The sequence below is a fragment of the Ambystoma mexicanum genome, chromosome 4p (genome assembly GCF_040938575.1).
Source record: "Ambystoma mexicanum isolate Mex_15411 chromosome 4p, UKY_AmexF1_1, whole genome shotgun sequence".
In the NCBI taxonomy this organism is placed as follows: domain Eukaryota; kingdom Metazoa; phylum Chordata; class Amphibia; order Caudata; family Ambystomatidae; genus Ambystoma; species Ambystoma mexicanum.
In genome coordinates this window covers 194,175,505-194,194,237 of record NC_090927.1, presented here as the reverse complement: position 1 = coordinate 194,194,237, position 18,733 = coordinate 194,175,505, and the positions used below count along the sequence as shown (strand labels likewise).

Below are 18,733 nucleotides of genomic sequence, written 5' to 3'. Positions count from 1 at the left end.
AACTTACCATGTCTGGTAACGTTCTTTCGATGGGATGTTCCTCCGACGTATTCCACATCTATGACCGGTAATGTCCACAGCTGTGCTACTTCGGAATTATTTTCAGCAGAGGACGTCCTGCGTCGATGAAGTTGATCCATTGTCGGATGTTATATATAGGACGCACGGCGCCCGTAGCCTCAGTTATAGTTTTTTCTCCAAAATGTGTGGCACCAATCTCCTGCCAGTATGACTGCAGAAAGCCTTGCGGAAACGTAAGCTGCAATAGCATAAGAAATTCTTAGTAGAAGGGCAGGCTGGGAGGGCGATGTGGAATACGTCGGAGGAACATCCCATTAAAAGAACATGGTAAGTAACTTGTTCTTTGAGGGGATTGTGTCCTCTGACGTATTCCACATCTCTGACAGACTCCCAAAGCAGAACCAACTTATGGAGGTGGGAAAGGAATTTACAATTTAGAATGCCCAATCAAATGGCGCAATAAAGCACTGCCTTACCAAAGGCCAAATCCTGCCCATGGATGGAGTCCAGGGAATAGTGTCTCGCAAAAGTATGGACAGAGGCCCATGTGGCTACTTCACAAATATTGCGAATCAGAACGCCCCTCTGTAGAGCAGTGGAGGCAGCCACACCCCTAGTAGAGTGAGTAGAGTAAGCCTACTGGAGAGTCCTTTCCCACCAAATGGTAGCACTCGGAGATCGTCAAAATGATCCATCTGGACAAGGTCTGTTTGGAAACAGCTTGACCCAAGCGACTTCCAGCGTAACCAACAAAAAGCTGATCATCCACTCTGACCCGTAACATCTGTGAGATATAGAAACTCAAAGCTCTCCTAAGATCCAACCTATTGAGCCTCTCCTCACCAGGATGTGGTGATAAAACGCTGGAAGAACCACCTTCTGGCTCAAATGAAATTCCGACACAACCTTCGGAAGAAAAGAAGGCCGCACCCGCAGGACAACCCTGTCCTTATGAAAACCAGTAAAGGGTGGCTTGCCGGAAAGTGCCTGCAACTCACTCACACAGTGTGCGGAAGTAACCGCAACTAAAAACACAGTTTTAAAGGACAACATTCGCAATGAACAAGAATGTAAGGGCTCAAACGGAGCTCCCATTAGGAACTTTAAAACCAAATTCAAATCCCATCCCGGCACCTGGAAAGGCAACGGTGGAAACACATTAGTTAGCCCTTTTAGAAACTGAGAAATCAAAGGAATCTTAAAATAAGAACATTCCTCAGACGGGCGCTTAAATATGGATAGCGCCACCAGGTAACCCTTAATGGTACCCAATTTCAGGCCCTTCTGGGCTAAAGAAAGCAAAAAAAGACCAAACCAAAAGGAATGGAACATTGGAAAGGATCCACATTCTGTATCCTGCACCAGTCACAGAACTTTCTCCTACGGCAACGTTACAGGGATTTTGTTGCGGGCCTTCTGGCCGAAAGCAACATCTCCATCACATCTTCGGGGAGGTCCCAATCCTTATACCTCAACCTTTCAAATACCAAGCAAAAAGGCTGAGAGACTTCTGGATGGAAAACCCGACCCCCCCTCCCGTGAGAGCAGATCATCTTGGTAGGGAAGACGGCGTGGAGGGCAAATGGACATGTCTAGAAGGTCCGGGTACCACGCTCTCCTGGCCCATGCCGGAGTAATAAGGATTATTCGGGAACCGAACCTCCGTAACCTCTGCAATACTTGCGGAATGACAGGGACTGGAGGGAACGCGTACAGCAGTGGGAAGAACCACTCCCCCATGAACGCGTACCCTAAGGCTCCTCTTGGAGGAAATTCCCACAAGCAGAATCTTTTGCACTTCCGGTTGACACTGGTGGCGAAGAGATCCAATTGTGGGGTTCCCAAAGGGCGAAGATCTCCAAAAGAACTTCCTGGGACAGCTCCCACTCGTGAGAGACCATGCTCTGCCTGCTCAGAGCGTCCGCCGCCGCGTTTTCGTCTCCGTCCAGATGAACTGCCGAGATCGAAACTTCCTGCTGGATGACCCAGAACCAGAGCTGCATCGCCTCCCTGCACAAAGGGAGTGACCCTGCCCCCCCTTTTTTGTTGAGGTAGTGCATGGCCACTGTATTGTCCGTCATAATCAGGACATTCTTCCCCCGCACAGACGGCAGAAAAGCCTTCAGGGCTAGCCTGACGGCCCTCAGCTCTAACAGATTGATGTGGAGTCTGGACTCCGATGGAGACCAACGACCGCTGGCTGTCAACTCATTGCCATGAGCGCCCCAACCTGTGAGGGATGCGTCTGTCATGATCGTCACCTCCGGCCTTGGTTGCCAAAATGGTGCTCCCTTAATCAGATTGCCTTTGTCGGCCCACCATAGAAGATCATGGGCAACCGAGGTCGGAATCTGAATGGGATCCGACATCCTGCCGGAGAACTGCGACCACTGCAGGGATCTCATCCGCAGCCTAGCCTCTGGCACCAGGAAAATGCAGGAAGCCATGAGGCTGAGCAACCTCAAGAATTCGAACACCGGGAGACTCTGGGCCCGTTGGAACTTGTTCACCATCTAAGAATGTGATGAGCCCTCACCTGGGGAGGCAAACACTGCCTCAGGGATGTGTCGAGCTGGGTAGGTGTCAAATGCAACTTCTTTAAATTGAGGGAGAAGCCCAGCTTGCGAAGGGAGTGGCAGGTGACGGACAGATGATTCAGGACTTGCTCGAGAGAGCGTGCCCTGATCAACCAATGGTCCAGGTAGGGGTAGACGTGAATCCCCCCCTTTCCTGAGATACGCTGCCACCACCACCACTATCAGCTTGGTGAAGACCCTTGTGGCGGAGGTCAATCCGAACGGCAGGACCCGAAACTGAAAATGCGAGTCGCCAACCGCGAACCTCAGGTACTTCCTGTGCTTGGGATGAATCGGCACATGAAAGTAAGCATCCTTGAGGTCTAGAGACACCAACCAATCCTGAAGTTGAAGGGCCTGGAGGACTTGAGAAAGAGTGACCATCTTGAACTTGTCCTTCCTGAGGAGCTTGTCCATGATGGGTCTCAATCGCCCGTCTTTTTGTGGGATAAAAAAATAAGGATAATGCCATCCCTTGTTCTTCTCCGCTACAGGCACCAGTTCTATGGCGTCTTTCTCCAGCAGGGATAGGATTTCCTGCGCAAGGAGCGGATCCGGACTCTTCAAAGAGAGCTTCCCCGGTGGATTGTCGTGAGGCCTTTGCTGGAAGGGAAGGCAGTAGCCATGAGTTATGATCTCCAGAACCCACACATCCGAAGTAATGGCCCGCCATTCTCCAAGATGCTGCGCTAGTCTGCCCCCAACTGGCAAACCATGGGACATGGCCTCATGACTGAGGGGACGCGGCTGCAGCAATGCCTTAGGGCAAAGAGGCAACTGCCCAAGCGGCTTTGGCACCCCGAGTACCTTGCTTTCCACCTTTGGTATTCCTACGGTGGCCCCTCTCAATCTACCAAAGGAAGAGTAGTACCGAAAGGAACCTCCCCTCCATTGCTGTCCCCTAGGACGAAACGACAGAGGTTGCTGAAATGCAGCGCTCAAAGACTTAGCTGCAGCTTTAGAGGTCTGCAACCTCTCAAGGTTCTCGTCAGCTTTGCTGCCAAACAGATGAACACCATCAAAGGGCATATTCAGAAGACGGGATTGCACATCAGGAGCAATCCCCGACCTCCGCAACCATGCAAACCTGCGTATCACGGTGCTCGTAGCCATGGACCGGCTGACAGTCTGCCGTGTCCAAACCCGACTGAACGGCCTCACACATGGCATCCTTGCAATCTTGCATGAGGACTAGGAAACCATCCCGTTCCTCCCCTTCGGGAATATGCTCAGCTGCCAAAGACGCACAGTTCCACAGAGTGTGAGTGAATCTCGCCAAGGCACAAGTGGAGTTGACAGCCTTCAGTGGCATACCCCCAGCCGAAAATACGTTCTTTGCCCAACCATCAAAGCGCTTACCGTCCCTATCAGGAGAGATGGTAGGGTGCGCAGCCTGCTTTAAGGAGGCCGCAGCTGCCTGCACCACCAAACTCTCCGGAGTAGGGTGCGTTGATAAGTAGCAGGGGTCACCACTGGATTGGCAGTATTTTTTGGGAAGCGACTTACTAACTGCCGGGAGACTCTCCGGAGCAGTCCAAGCCGCCGCCACTCTTCTTTGTAAAGCCATGTGAAATAGCAACACCAGGTCAGTTGGTGGACCTTGATCCAGGATGTCCGTCAAATCATCCCGAGTAAAATCAACAGGAGGAGCAGACCACCCAAGTATTCAGTCACCCTTGACATGAGATGCCGATAGGAGGAATCCGCATGCACCCCAGGCTCAGGGCGGTCAAATTCCACCTCCAGAGAGGTGTCAAGACCACTGGCGTCATGCAATGACTGACGCAGTTCCTCCATCTGACTATGCCCAGACAAAAGATCATCAGGGACATCAGGAGGCACAGCCACCTCCTCTTCGAACAATTCCTCAACCTCTGAAATATCCTGCAAAGGTTGGAAAAACTCCAATCTAGGAGTAGGAACCGAATAAGGCTCAAAAACATGCCTCACAGATTTAATGAGAGCCTTCGTTGGAGGTTCCACAGCCCTCCGGGGAACCTCCGGCAAATCCTCCAAACGGCGGTGAGGGAATCGGCATTGACGTTGACCAAGGCAGCGTCGACAACCTCTTCGAGGGCGGAGCCTCAAGAGAGCCGACGGACACAGCGCCGATGGCGTTGACACCTTCTTTGAAGGCTTCACAGGTTCTGACGGTCTCGATGGCGTCGAGGACCGGGACCTGGACCTGGCACAGCTATGGCGATCTCCCTTGTCCGAGCGGGACCTTGACGGCTCCCGATGATCGCGCAGACTGCCCAAGCCCGAAGGCGTGCGAGTGGTGGATTGAGCCTGTTCTTTTCCGGCTTCTTTCGAAGGCGCGGACGGAACTTTGCCTTGCGATTCAAAAATCGCTAACATCTGCCGGCGGAGTGAATCCCATTCGGCTGGCGATGAAGACTTGGTGGGACAAGTCAACCATCTAGCGGAGTCCTCCGCCGAAAACGGGGAAGGCGACTGGTGACGGCGCTTCCTAGAATACCTTGACGAGGCAGAGAAATGGCGGGAACCACTCCTAGACCGAGACCCCCTGGACTTTCGCCGACGCAGAGAGTCGCCCCTCGAGTCATCGGTCGAAAGCCCAGTGGACTTTGGGGCTTAGGCACCCTACGTACCTTCAATTTCTTCCTACTTCCTACAAGGCCTTAGACGTCAAGGGACTGACACTCCTCGCAGTCGTCGGTGGCGTGGCTTTCACCGAGGCACCAAAGGCAGATGTCGTGTGGGTCCGTGATGGACATCTTCGACCCGCAGTCCCAACACTTTTTAAAGCCTGACTTCGGGGTAGTAGAAGACGACGAAGACATATTCGAACAGAAGAATGGAGCGCGCCGAGATTCCGAAGCAAACACGTTGTGGAAAAAACTGAACTGAGGCTACGGGAACTGTGCGTCCTATATATAACATCCGGTGACGTCGACCCTCGACGGAGGCCCTCGCGGGACAACGGATCAACGTCATCAACGCAGGACGCCCTCTGCCGAAAAACTTTCCGAAGCAGCACAGCTGTGGACATTACCTGTCATAGATGTGCAATACGTCAGAGGACACAATCCCTCGAAATGTGAATGTTAGCATCTGCCACATTTAGACAGAATTCTTAACCTCAGCCTGCGTCGCATCTATATAGAAATGTGAATGTTAGCATGTGCTGCACTTGGATGGAATTCTTGACTTTGGCCTGCGTCGCATCTACATAGAGGTGTGGATGTTAGCATGCACCACACTTAAATGAAACTGTGAATGATGACAAGTGCCACACTTGGATGGAATCTTGATCACTGGCCTGCCTCGCATCCAGACAGAAAATTGTAGATTAGCAAGTGCCACACTCAGATGGAATAGTGAATGATATAACTGCAAGGACAGCAATGCCAACTAACTAATCCACTAACAATCTCATCCCGCTACATACACCTCTCAAACTCTAACCAAAAAACCACAAGCCTAAATCACAGCAATCCACACAAACTTCACCACACTGCAGCAAAAAAAAAAAAACCCACACATACTTGCACAACAGCACACAACGACTACCGACCGTAAAACACCCCAAGCACAGCCAACTGACCCATCAGGCTGAGGCTGCCAACATCACATCAATGCTCACTTGAACATTTCCACCTTTCCCACTAACTCACCCCCCCCTTCCCCTTTTCAGAGCCGCCAGAGCGCCAGGGGACCACTCCGGTGGTGATAATGTTAAAGGATATTTGTTCTGCGGAAAGGCACTGGGGAGGGTGAGTAGGGTTAGGCAAGGGTTTTTTCTGGATTCACAGGCTTTGTCTTGTACATGGAAGGAGGCCTTTGTGGCATAAGGACACCTGCTTAGGATACCCCCAAATCTTTTGAATTCGGGACCACTTGTTTTCTAGAATTTTGAAATAAGTATGTTTTTTTTTAAAAAATGGGAATTTTATGAACTACAATAAATACTTTACGAGTAACTAATGTTGTTGGTGCCTAATACATTTGAATTTAATAGTTAATGTGTGTGTGTAAACACTTGTAGGTAGCTTTATGTAAATCCAACTATATACAATTTCCGTTTTAAGCATGCTTCGGGATGTCATTTTATAAATTCATTGTTCCTGTGCTGTTAAGAGCTTTGTGCCGAAAAATGCAATCGTTGTGACGAGGATACTAGAAGGTATCAACCATTTCTGCACATCCTTCTGTGAATTAGTGTAGTCGCTGCATTCAGGACTTGAAGCATATCTTCTTTGAAGATGTTAAACTGGCAGATTCGCTTAAAAAAATACTAGAAATCAATACATTATTTTTACCCCACAATTTATTTTGTATAAAATATATTTCAGATTGCTGTAAAAACATACAAGTTCACATTTTCGTTTTACAATAAAAATAATACTTGGAAGACGATTTGAATAATACAAATTTTCAGCAACACAAATGAAAGAATCACATGCACATTTACATAGACTACTACGTCAGGGCAATTTACACATCAAATGTTTGCGGTTCTCCTTTTTCTTTACAATAGCAAGGTAAACATTTTTACCCAATATATTATCAAAGTAGTTAATGAAAATGTAATTTTTTTGCTGTTTTTCTTGAAGCCCAGGACGCCAGGAGAACAGGCTTTACAGACCTTTAGTGCAAATGCTAAAAATAAGCTTTTTAAAAAGTATCCTGGTAGACCCTTGGCCCAAGCCACTATGTCCAGGGTCAAGAGGAAGAAGAGCAAAAAAGTAAGTCAAACTCTCCAGCATTTACAGTCTTGATAAAATTACATAAACAACTAAAATTAAAATGTGCCACAGTTCACATGAAATCAAATGTATTCTGCTGACTTGGTTTATAGTATAAAAATAAAGATGGCCCCTGCTATGTTCTCATTATTTCTCTACCCAATAGACTTATTGTGTTACTGGTCAAGATACCCAAGAGATCCTTGTTGGCACACAAGATCGGCCTTATATTTGGGCTGGACTCTCACTGTATTAGGGAGATGGACTAGACTGCTCCCGTGTAACGCAGTTTACAAATGCAAGTGTTGATCACCGTCAATGTCGTTAACGAAAATTCTTCATCACCTGTAGTGGTAAAGAAATCTTGGGATTTTTTCCACAGGAATTTAAGCAAAAGGAAAGTGTCCAGAGAAGCACGAATTACCAAGTAAGCAAATAGGAGAAAGTTTCAGCAGATAACGTCTGCAGCCTAAGTGAGATCATTCCACCCAGAGCGATAACTACGATGGTTTTAACCAAAAGGTGCACATTCAAAATTTTGTTTTGCTACTTCACAATTAAACATTTTTTCTGGCACAAAAATATAGTTTACTTATCCATAATTATCCTGACTTTTCCACGTTTTTTTTAAACAAGCAAAATGGAATACACCCAGAGCTAGATTTCATGTGGACTTAAAAAAAAAGAAGAACAAGCTTTAACTCCAGTAACCACTTGGTCTCATGGCCCATTTAGTTTCATTTGGAACAGTGGGAAATCTATGTAGGAAATTATTTTCCTGAAAAAACTATCCATCCCTACGATCCACCTTGCAATATGTGGCATTTTGCTTAACTTCATGTATTTGTTGGATAAAAATGATCTGCCCTCACTGAGATTTTACGCAGCTGCATCGGACACCCCCTCCCCCCCCCAAGCCAACCCTCCAGTCCAACAATTTTCAAAAAAGTGAAAAACAGTTCATACATGCACACATTAGTGCATGCACACACCAAACACGAATTGCAACATTGGGTTAAAAACAAAAATTAGACCATATTTACAAATGGTAATAAAATATATTTTTTAAAAACAAAAACGCAGGTTATTTAGATCCCCCTCCTACCGTTGTCCACAAATGTATAACTTGCACCACCACCCCCGCATGGATCATGCACCTCCCGCACAAAATACAACATTACAAACTACTGGGCTTTGACGAACAATCATTCTGCCACTTCATTAGCATAAGTAAGAACCTGCCCTTCTGTTCAGTTAAAGGTTCAAGTTGATCATTAATCCATTCCACAGAGATCTACCTCCCTGCACACAGAAAAGACATCACATTTGTTTAAAATCACAAACATCACAATGTGATGTTTCCACGTCACACTAGGGTATTACCGTTTCAGGCTGCTCAAATGGTGGGTAATTGTGACTGGAAGTATTGAATTGTTTATTTAGGATTTTTTTTCTTTCTTTAAAGCCCACCGTCGTGATTCTCCTGATCCATTTTCTTTTTAGTTTTTAAAACGTTTGAAGCCCACCCGTGAAGCCCCAAGACAAAGGTCATGCCGCACAACTGAAGAATTATTTTATTCAATGTGGCAGCGTGTCAGGGTTTTCAGAATATTGGGATTCCGCAGCAAATTGGTTAAATTTAAAACGTACTTTGGTAATACATAACAATGACTTACACTCGAGGCAGGCAAGCAATGAAGAACTGAGCCCCTAAAGTTTAATAGGGCGGAAGCAGTAACTGGCTTGGACATTTAGAGAGGAACACACCGACACAACATTGCAGAGCTGCCAAATGTTTAGCACCTTACGTTAAAAGCACCCAATTCGATGAACTTTCCTATGTTTACACATATGGGTGGCCTGCTCCTCCCACGATGGATAAGTGCAAATGTCTGCAGAATTAATTCGAGGATTTCTTTTAGGAGGGATGCAAGGGACTATTAAGCACAAAACATATATTTGTAGAACAAGTAGGATAAAGATTAAAGAGCTTGGCTAGGTTTATACAGTGTCAAACAAAAATATGTAGTGCCCAAAACTTATTTGCAACTCAAGAAGCAGTCCAAGAACAACCACAACACTGGAGGTAAAACATGTGTTCCCAGTATTTGTGTAACCGAATTTAAAACTGTCAAGGACAAAGTTAAACAGGCACATGTAAAGTGGAGTTTTACTGGGTGTGATAATATGTACATGTTTTTCATGTGGAAGCCAAATAATGCACCTACACCCAATTTATCTGCAGAACATGATCACAATTAAGGGACTCATGTAAACGAAGATGGTTTATGTCCAATAGTCTCTTTCATTGTCCAATAAAAAGAAGAAAAAAAAAAGACACGTTACTGCAAGTTAACTGCCCCATTGCCCCCATTTGGATAACCTGTTGCACCCAACACTCAGCCACTTAGAGCCAATAGTGGGCGGATTATTAAACACAAATGGTCATTCCTGTGAAATGTAACATGATCGCACCCATTCTGCAGCAAACAAAAAAACCCATTAAAAAAGCACCCCAAAAAATGAGAAAAGAAAATAGGACATTTATACAAGAAAATAATAATGGACAATGCATCGATTACTCACAGTAGTGACTCCTGTACTACTATTCCTCTAGCACTCCTTCGCTTCACTCATGGGCATACCAGAGCACTTTTGTACAAACCTAAAAAGGTGTGGTCTTTCGAACAGCCCACCCTGTCTCTCCAAACAGGTCTGATCGTTTCATCTACATACTTCAATTTCATTCCAGTCTCCACAACTAAAATATTACATGGTTTGATAGGATACAAGAGACTGTCACTATACGTGTCAACTAGTTCTTCATATTTTATAATGAGCCAGACAAGGAGGACAATAGCGCAAGGTCTTCCAAACGCAAAGCCACGCAACCTCTGCTACCCTTGAGAGCAGTCTACTTGCAATCGCCAACAGCAAAGCAGCAAAACCTGTGGGGTCTCACAGGAGCCATGAGGATTAAGCATCAGAGGCTTCTCTGCAATAGGCACACCACTGAGGAGTTCAGTAAAGTCATAACAGAGCACACTCTTCCAACGGAGGCAAATGCATCTTTCAAGGGAGTGGATCCTTCCTTGTTCACAACTGGACATAGAGAACTGCAACAACTGAGACACTACTTTGTAGTGCAATTACCGCTTTAGAAGGGCCTGCTGAAAACCTTCAGAGAGTAGGTTCAGCCGTTTATTTTCATTGTGCTGTTCCAAAGTATGCAGTTATTAAATGGCCATTATTCAAATTCAGACATTACAGTTCTGTTGTCAATGTCGAAAAGCTCTCTAGGCGCAAAGCAGGGCGAGTATCCATTTCAATTACAAGATTGCCTTCAGCTTCAAATGGGACTGGTCTGTCAACAGAAGTCCAACGTTTGAGTGCATTGATCGATCAGTTGGTTCTGAAACTATACTTTTAGTTATTCATAATGGAAACCTCTCGATATGCAAATGTCGTCCACAATGTTGGGTCCCCTCGCAATGTTAGGTCCCCATAAGTGATGAAATTGGTAGATCGCCACTTTGACTTCCACCCTTCCATAAACTTATGTCTTGGTGGTTCCTTTGGCTTCAAAGTGAGGTGAGACATCTGGAAGGAAATGTAAGTTTTCTCTGGAGAGGCAAGAACCCTCCACTGTGTGCAACACAGCTATGAGTTGTTGGTGCAAGGCTGGAATCGAAAACCAGCAATGCCACTTAAATAGTTTGGCTACTTGGAACGAGAATGCCCTCATCTTGGAGTAATTTAAGTAGAGGAAAATGGACGACTCCCTGCACTGCCAGTATGCAGCCACTGCCATGGGTCTCGCAAAGATATTGTGTGCAAAACTAAAAGGCAGAGGTGCCTCAGGCATGAAACTGGGTATGATCTAGGAGAATGCCAGAGCAGGAATGTATCTCCTTAAGGCCTACAACACAGGCTCAGTCCTCTTGTTGCAGCATAATGAGGACTTTAGTGAGTTTAACGACTCATTGGTAAGAAACAGGATGAAGTGGTAGAGCTATGTTGATCAGAGACACTTGTACCCTATTGTCCATCATGAGAAAGCAATAATTCCTTGAGGAAAACCATGGCAAATAGGACTGTTAAACCATAGTCATTAACAGCTGAACAAGAAGAAACAGCATAGAACTGTCAGTCAAAGATTGTACATCTCTGTGGGACTAGTTCCCACTACATTTGAATGCCGATCAACATTCTGGATTACCATATGGGTGTCAAACACTCAACATAACGAACAAGCACCGAGTGGTATACTTTCAAACACAGATTATCAGTTCCCACCAGGACAGGTTAGCCCTATCAGTACCATCAGTTATGCCTCTTTTGTTCGCCGGGAACAGACAGGCTGAACATTTTAAAATATCTTGGATTTGTGTAGCAAAAACACGATGTTCAATCTAGAATGGGACAAACATAGCTTAAAAAGGTATCTAAAAAGGGAAGAAGCTGTAATTTGGAAATCTATGGTCAATCTTTTTCAAACCAATTGTAGAATTTGACACGATTTCCGGGATACTGTGCTGCATGGGAGTGGAGTGAAAAATTTGCGATTGCCTCTGGTCTTCTGCTATAACCGTTTTTTTTATAGAGGACAACTCAATTTAACCCTATCCAGAACAGAAAGTCACTCCTGATGAGACGGAAGTAAAATAATCCATATAGAGCTCTTGGAATGTTCTATTGGACCCATTTGGGGACAGGTGGAAGAATCTCAAAAATCGAGTCATCTTGACCTTTGAAATTTTGTCCAGCAACTTCAAAGATCTGTATCATCCTGGGATGGAGCACCTTCTGGAAAGTACCTCATGGCACAGACAGTCAGTGCATTTGTGTTTTATATAGTGCAAACCTAGCACAAGAGCATGCAGTGCCGAGAGTCAATCTCTGCAGCCCTAAAAAACCATTCAAAAGGCCCAGAGGCTAGGAGAGGGAGATGATGGCAGACCGGAACAGAGGTTAGCCAGGTTGTACTGAGGATTTAGTCCACCCAAACCGGTAGCAAGATAGCCTCATCTTCACTAGAAGCACCCGTTGCAGTACAGTAAATCCAGAATTGCAGCATTGCTACCATTTATTTTTGATGCTCTGGTTGATACTGCCTGTCTCACGAGTCAGACTAGTGGGACTGTTCAGAAAGAAAGTCACAAACTAGGTAGGTTACAAACACAAACCCCTGCTCTGCACTATGGTCGAGCGATCAGGTTACATTTGACTTGCTACCATGAGGGAATAATGGCTCCTGTGTTTGGTAATACAAGCACCATTGATTACTTAGGCTTGTGTTAGATCAAAGTCAGTACCTCATGGGGAACTCTAGTAGGCTACCTCACGCTATCAAGATGCTCTTTTGAGGAATGATAGCCCTCTGGAACGAAGGGCTCTGCAACAATTTCAGAACACAGAAAGTCCACCCGACAGCAACACAAATGGAGCGGTCCAGTTGTTAAACTCCTAGCATCAGTAAGCACTGTGGTGCCTGAAGAACAAAGCGGAGCCAGAGACCCACATTTGTTATAGAGGATTGAATCAGACATCAAATAAAGAAAAGAGTGAGGGGTAGTGGATGCCCAATGGCACGATGCTGCTCTGGCCCCATGAATGAGACGGACCATAAACCCACACAAGCTTTCAAATTGCTGCTGTTGATCAAAAGTGAGATTTGGTGGTTGTTAGACTCTGCTGGTCAGCGCCTCCCTATGTATTAAAATTGTCTTCTAATTTGTACATCCTTCCGATTGATATGGAGTGCTGCTTACCACAGGGGAAGCCTCACAACCTGGGCCTTATTGTAAAGTAATTCGAAAAAGATTCCCCTCTTAACAGCTCAACTCACAATAATCCACGTCATGCAGTTTATATACTTCACATTTTTATAAGAATTCCACTTTGTTAATTTGACTTATAATCCTGACATGTTGGTCTGGTGTGCCGCCAGCTCTTATGGCTAAACGTTTGCCCGTTGTGCCTTCTGAAGGCGTTGTGCATTTAATAGATCTGCTCATCTTCCATTTGGAAGGACTAGTATATTCATAACAATTCCATCCTTGTTTTATTGTAGTTTAAATTCGGTGGCCTTGTAGCCTTCAAACTTGCCATGATCTTGAATTCATCTGTCCGTACTCTGTGTGAGAAGCGCAAGCACTGGAGTGAGAAAAATGGCAAAGGCAGAGTCCTCCGTGCCACACCTTCAGTAAGTTTATCAGCCTGTAAAATGTACTTAATAAAATGATGTCATCAAATAAAAAACAAAAATCACAAGCTTCTGAAAATCGGTCTAAGGGAGCCAGCGGTGGTGAAATAAAGAATTCCTTTAACTGCAATGCAATTGGTTGAGCATCTTGGAAAGGCAAAATTAGGAGTGCCACAATTCATGATGTATTCTCCCAACAATCACAGACAGCACAATAAATGGTGAAGTGTATTTGATGGATGGATCACCACTGCTGAATGTGGTCACATATCCGGGGATATTGTTTTTCACTGCATCGGATCAAATAGACAGGACTGTCACATTTTACAGGTCAGCAACCAATGCAGGGGGAGAAAAAGATTTAGGGCCCACTGCAGAAGTCCAGTTAATAACCCATGAAGTAATTTAGTATTACAGTTAACTATCAGTAGGGGGTAGGACTCACCCAAACTCCCAAGTAACCTTAAGTTGAGCACTTTATCCAGTCAACTATTATAGTGGCCCTAGACCAGGGATCTGAAACCTGCACCTTCTCGGGTATGTTGCACTGCAACTCCCATGATACCTTCCTATTGACTATGCCGTCTTGGGGTGATGGGAGTGGTAGTCAAACATCCGAAGAACCAAATGGTGTAGCCCCCTGCCCTAGACAGTCATTTATAAAATAATACCAAAGAGCAAGATTGATTTCAAATACTTGATTAGCTGTAAACCATTAACGTCACCTTTATCTGCATATGCACCAAGGCATAAACCACCAGACACCGACCAAGCCAGATGGCAGGACAATAGTAATTTGCTTAGACAAGAGCTATTGCTGTGGGCTGGAAGCTCAGTGCAATCTGTACTAAACCTTGTGTCAATGAACATTAGACACCTGTGGGTCAATATATCCAGAGAGAGAGAGATATACACACACACACACACACACACACACACACACACACACCTCGAAAAATAGCTTATTTAAAACACTTGTTTTTTCATTGCTGATCTAAAGGTCATGGGACAGAAAGTAATATACATAGAAAGTTTCAACAATATTTGATTTGTGTTCGTATAGAGCAACAACACAACCTTAATTGTTTTAAGGTGCTTGTATCAAGGGCACAGCGGTACCAAATTGCGATTTGTGGAGCTGGAGTGTTTCAATATCAATTTTAAAGTGAATAACTCGATAGAATTTGTATGCGGTTGCATTTGCTTTGTCAAACTGTGCATCAACTTTCCAGAAGTTATTGGAAAACGCAAAACCTAGAGTGATGAAACATTTCCATGCATCCCTTTCCATAAATCACCCTAAAACCAGTCAAATAAGTTGAACTGCATTTTTACTACGACAGATCATCTGCTGCGGTTCGACTTCACATGATTAACTTTGGGTTTTCATTTTCCATGATAAACCTGCCACAGCTAAATGGAGCAGGTTTCCACATTCTGTGCCTTTTCCCCACCCAAACCCAACCTCCATTCCCGCTCGCACTCAGGATTGGATGCTGAATCAGAGTTTGTGGACTTTTGCCAAGTGGGGACATCTACCGACAGACTGGTTAAAACTTTGGTCCCTGAACCTCCAAGAAACAATTTACTAAAATGAAACCCAGCCATGCTATAAGCCTTGTCTGATTAGTTGACTGTATAAAAGGAGTTTAAAAAGAAGGCAAACATACAACATATTAAAGATTTTTGAATTTACATCTGAAAAGTTCTCGGTCACCCACGCCTGTGAAAAGCGTCCAAAAAAAGACTTGGCGCAGTTGAACTCCAAAGACTTGTTCTGTGGATGGAGAGGGATGGGAGCATGAACTTGGGTACATTAGTGCTCAGTCCAAGAATCGCTGACACGCCTTCTTCCACCGACAGGCTGTGCACCATTGGTTCCGGTGCTCTATGCCATATACTTTGCGGCACTTTTTTGCTTCCCCACGTACTTTCCTAGAGGGTTTAATATGAAGGGGAAAAACAAGTTAATCAATGCATATTGTCTGTTGTGGGCAGAGCAATACATCCGCTACAAAGCACGTTTAAATGTTCTATGCATGTTATCGGGGCTTGAAGAATGACAAGGAGCGCATTAACCGGACAAGAAGGTGCACAAAGTTACAGAAGCGCTTTCTAAAGACCACTATCTAAAGATATCCTATGTTTAACTAAACTGGAATACACTTAGAAGGTCAGAGTTCTGGTTGTAATGTAGAATTTATAACCCTCTACCAACCGTGGAACACAGGGAGACAATCTTAACTCCACTTTCAATGTCATATATATCATACATTACTCACCGTGATAGAATTTCTGATGCTTGTATCTTCTTAGATTCACACGCTCTGCATACTCTGACATCTATTGGTAGTCGCAGCGTATTACAAGATTTGTTTTCTAAAGTCAAAAACAGACGTCCACGGGGCATGCTAGTAATACTATCCCTAGTGTGATGTGTACTGTACCCATGGTCCTTCACACATCGAGGCCCCTCAGATTGTTTCTGGCATGAGTTTGCATGAAGTGTAGTGTGAATACAGATGTGATAAAGCAGAAACAGTGATAGACCAGAAAAACATATATGCGCCTTCGACTCCAGAAGGGGAGGAAGGGTGGGCGCATGTGAATCTAAGCAGATACAAGTATCAGAAATATGATTACAGTAAGTAATGTATCCCTTCTGAGGCTTGTGGATCTGCTTAGATCACCTGCTCTGCATAGATTAGCAAGCAGTATCTGGAGTTGGAGGTGGGATTTGAGAAGGTAAAGCTGCAAAGATATGTTTTAGAACCACTTGTCCCACCTGTGAATCTGCTTTAGAGTGAGTGTCAATGCAATAATGCTGTGTGAAAATATGAATGGAACTCCATGTAGTAGATTTACAAATGCTGTCTAGAAGGACGTTTTCAATAAAGGCCAAGTTAGATCCTGTACCTCTGGTAGAATGAACCCTGGGAGTGTAAGGTAAAACTCTTTTGGATAGGGAATAGCAGAGCTGCATAATTAGAACGATACACCAGACTATCCATTTGGCGATAGTGTTTTTTGATATGTGATCGTCCTCTCTCCCAGGTACTATGGAATCAAAGAGTTGGTCTGTTTTTCTTATGGGTTTAGATTTGTTCACATAGTACAAGACCGCTCTCCATACATTAAGTGCATGGAGGCGTCTTTCAGCTGAGTTAGATGGATTTTGAAAGAAGGTAGGAAGTTCTATGGATTAACGTTGAACTTTGAAATGCAGTTAGGTGAAAACCTAGGATGTGTTCTGAGGACAACCTTGTCTTTGTGGATTATGAAAAAAGGGTCTTGCAAGGACAAAGCTTGTAGCTCACTGACTCGTCCTATAGAGGTGATGGCTACTAGGAATGCAGTTTTTTAAGTTAAATGTTTTAGGGTGGCGTTGTGCATAGGCTCAAAGGGCAGAATCATGAGTTTTGAGAGCACAATATTGAGATCCCAACCTGGTGGAGAGTTAGAGATGGGAGGCTGCAGCCTCTTTACCCCTTCCAGGAATGCTTTAATGACAGGAACCTTCCACCAGGACACTTTGTTCTGTGAAGTGGTGTAAGCTAGAGCCGCCAGGTGTACTTGATGGAGTCGAATACTAGTCAGAGTCTAGTAGGTAAAGCATGTAATGTAGAATGTTAGCTGGTGAACATTTGATTACTTTTGTGACCTGCACCATATCACAAATCTCTTCCACTTCTTAAAATAGCTGTTTCTGGTGCTGGGTTTCCATGCCTCCTTTAGGATATCCATACACCGTTGTGGAAGATTTAAGTGGCCGAACTCCATGACTTTCGGAGCCAGGCTATAGAGCCAAAAAGGGAGATGGGTCACACGGTACAGCCCGCTGGAGTAATCAAGCGGGTTATTTAGCCATCAATTAGGGAAACCTATAAGGGGATAGGCGAGGTCAAGACTAGTATACAAATAACATTTCTTTATTAATCACGTATTAAATCACATAACAAATAGTGCAAAGTGGATAATAAAACAGCATAAAAACATACAGCTCATATTGAATATATACAAATAAAGTGCATGACGACCAATTACCCCCACTGCAATTCAGGGTAAGAACAACATGAAAAAAATCTACTGCTGTTCAAAAAAGGGGAGAGAAGCAAAAAAGGACTACATCAAAGATAAGTCCCTAAATGAATCCTATTAATACCCCCAATCTATTGATACATACACAATCCAAAATTCAATTCTTAATAGAAGTGCAATAATTTAATCAATTCTAAATAGACACAAATTAGAAATGTAAAAGTGCTGCGTGCAATATTACAAATTCTATCCAGCCTAATGGTCGGGAATAACAAAATTCGTAAATAGTAAATTAGGAATTATCAGTCAAGCTTGCAATGCAATAATAGTTTGAGTACTGCATGCAACGCTCCTCAACATTTCGACCTTAATAGCCAACCACCGGTACCTAGTGTAAACTCCAGCATTCTCACATTACAATGGTATCACTAAAATGGTAGTTTGGACGACCCCAAAAATGTCTAAGTCGTCACTCTCTAAAAAAAGAGAGGGGCGGCTTGATAGTCGTCTTCCTCAGGACTGGAAAGAAATGGTTATAAACTAGTGGATCAACAACAAATTTATTTATAAAATCAATGGATGGGCTTATTCTTCCATGTGTCCTTCCATATCATGAATCTTATTCTGTCTATGTAAGTGATCCTTATATTACCTCCTTTATCCAATTCATCACTTCAAAATTAGAAGGGACCAGCTCCTCCTTGATTCAACCACGGAGAAAGGGAACCACTGTGCTTAAGTACTACAATGTCACAATTTAGTGCCATTCATTCGCGCAGAGACTCTTATGTATTCAGCCAGCTTGTATTCTTAGTAGAGGAGGAGGCGTCTCCTCGCAAGTGAGCGCCCAGATGGCTGCTCGCCGGTGTCAAGATCCACAGACCGTTAATGTCGTGTGCGTCCCAACGCGGTCAAAAGACAGCGCGAGCCACTCGTTCGTCCGAGCGACCAGATAATCCTTGGTTACAATCAAGAGCCAGGCTGTCAAGTTCATAGATTGAGGATGAGGATGGAGAGATGGTCCCCTTGCACATCGCCAGTTTGAACAGATGTGGAAACCATGGTTGTCTCGCCCAAATGTGAGCAACCAGGATTAGAGTAGCTTGCTCCTGGTGCATCTTGTGCTGAGGAGTGGTGTTGGAGGAAAAGCGTAAGCAAATTTCCCTGACCAGTTCATCCACAGG

The 18,733-nt window shown here is 44.5% G+C and overlaps 1 protein-coding gene across 1 annotated transcript in view; it reads right to left on the bottom strand.

Annotated features, from left to right (window-relative positions):
- Nucleotides 1–6,870: 6,870 nt before the first annotated feature.
- ZNF395 (zinc finger protein 395) overlaps nucleotides 6,871–18,733 on the bottom strand; it is a 199,706-nt gene continuing 187,843 nt past the window's right edge. The window contains exon 10 of the mRNA XM_069605688.1: nucleotides 6,871–15,446. Within this exon, the coding sequence (XP_069461789.1) occupies nucleotides 15,335–15,446 (112 nt within the window). The 3' untranslated portion in view covers nucleotides 6,871–15,334. The remainder of the gene's footprint in view (nucleotides 15,447–18,733) is intronic.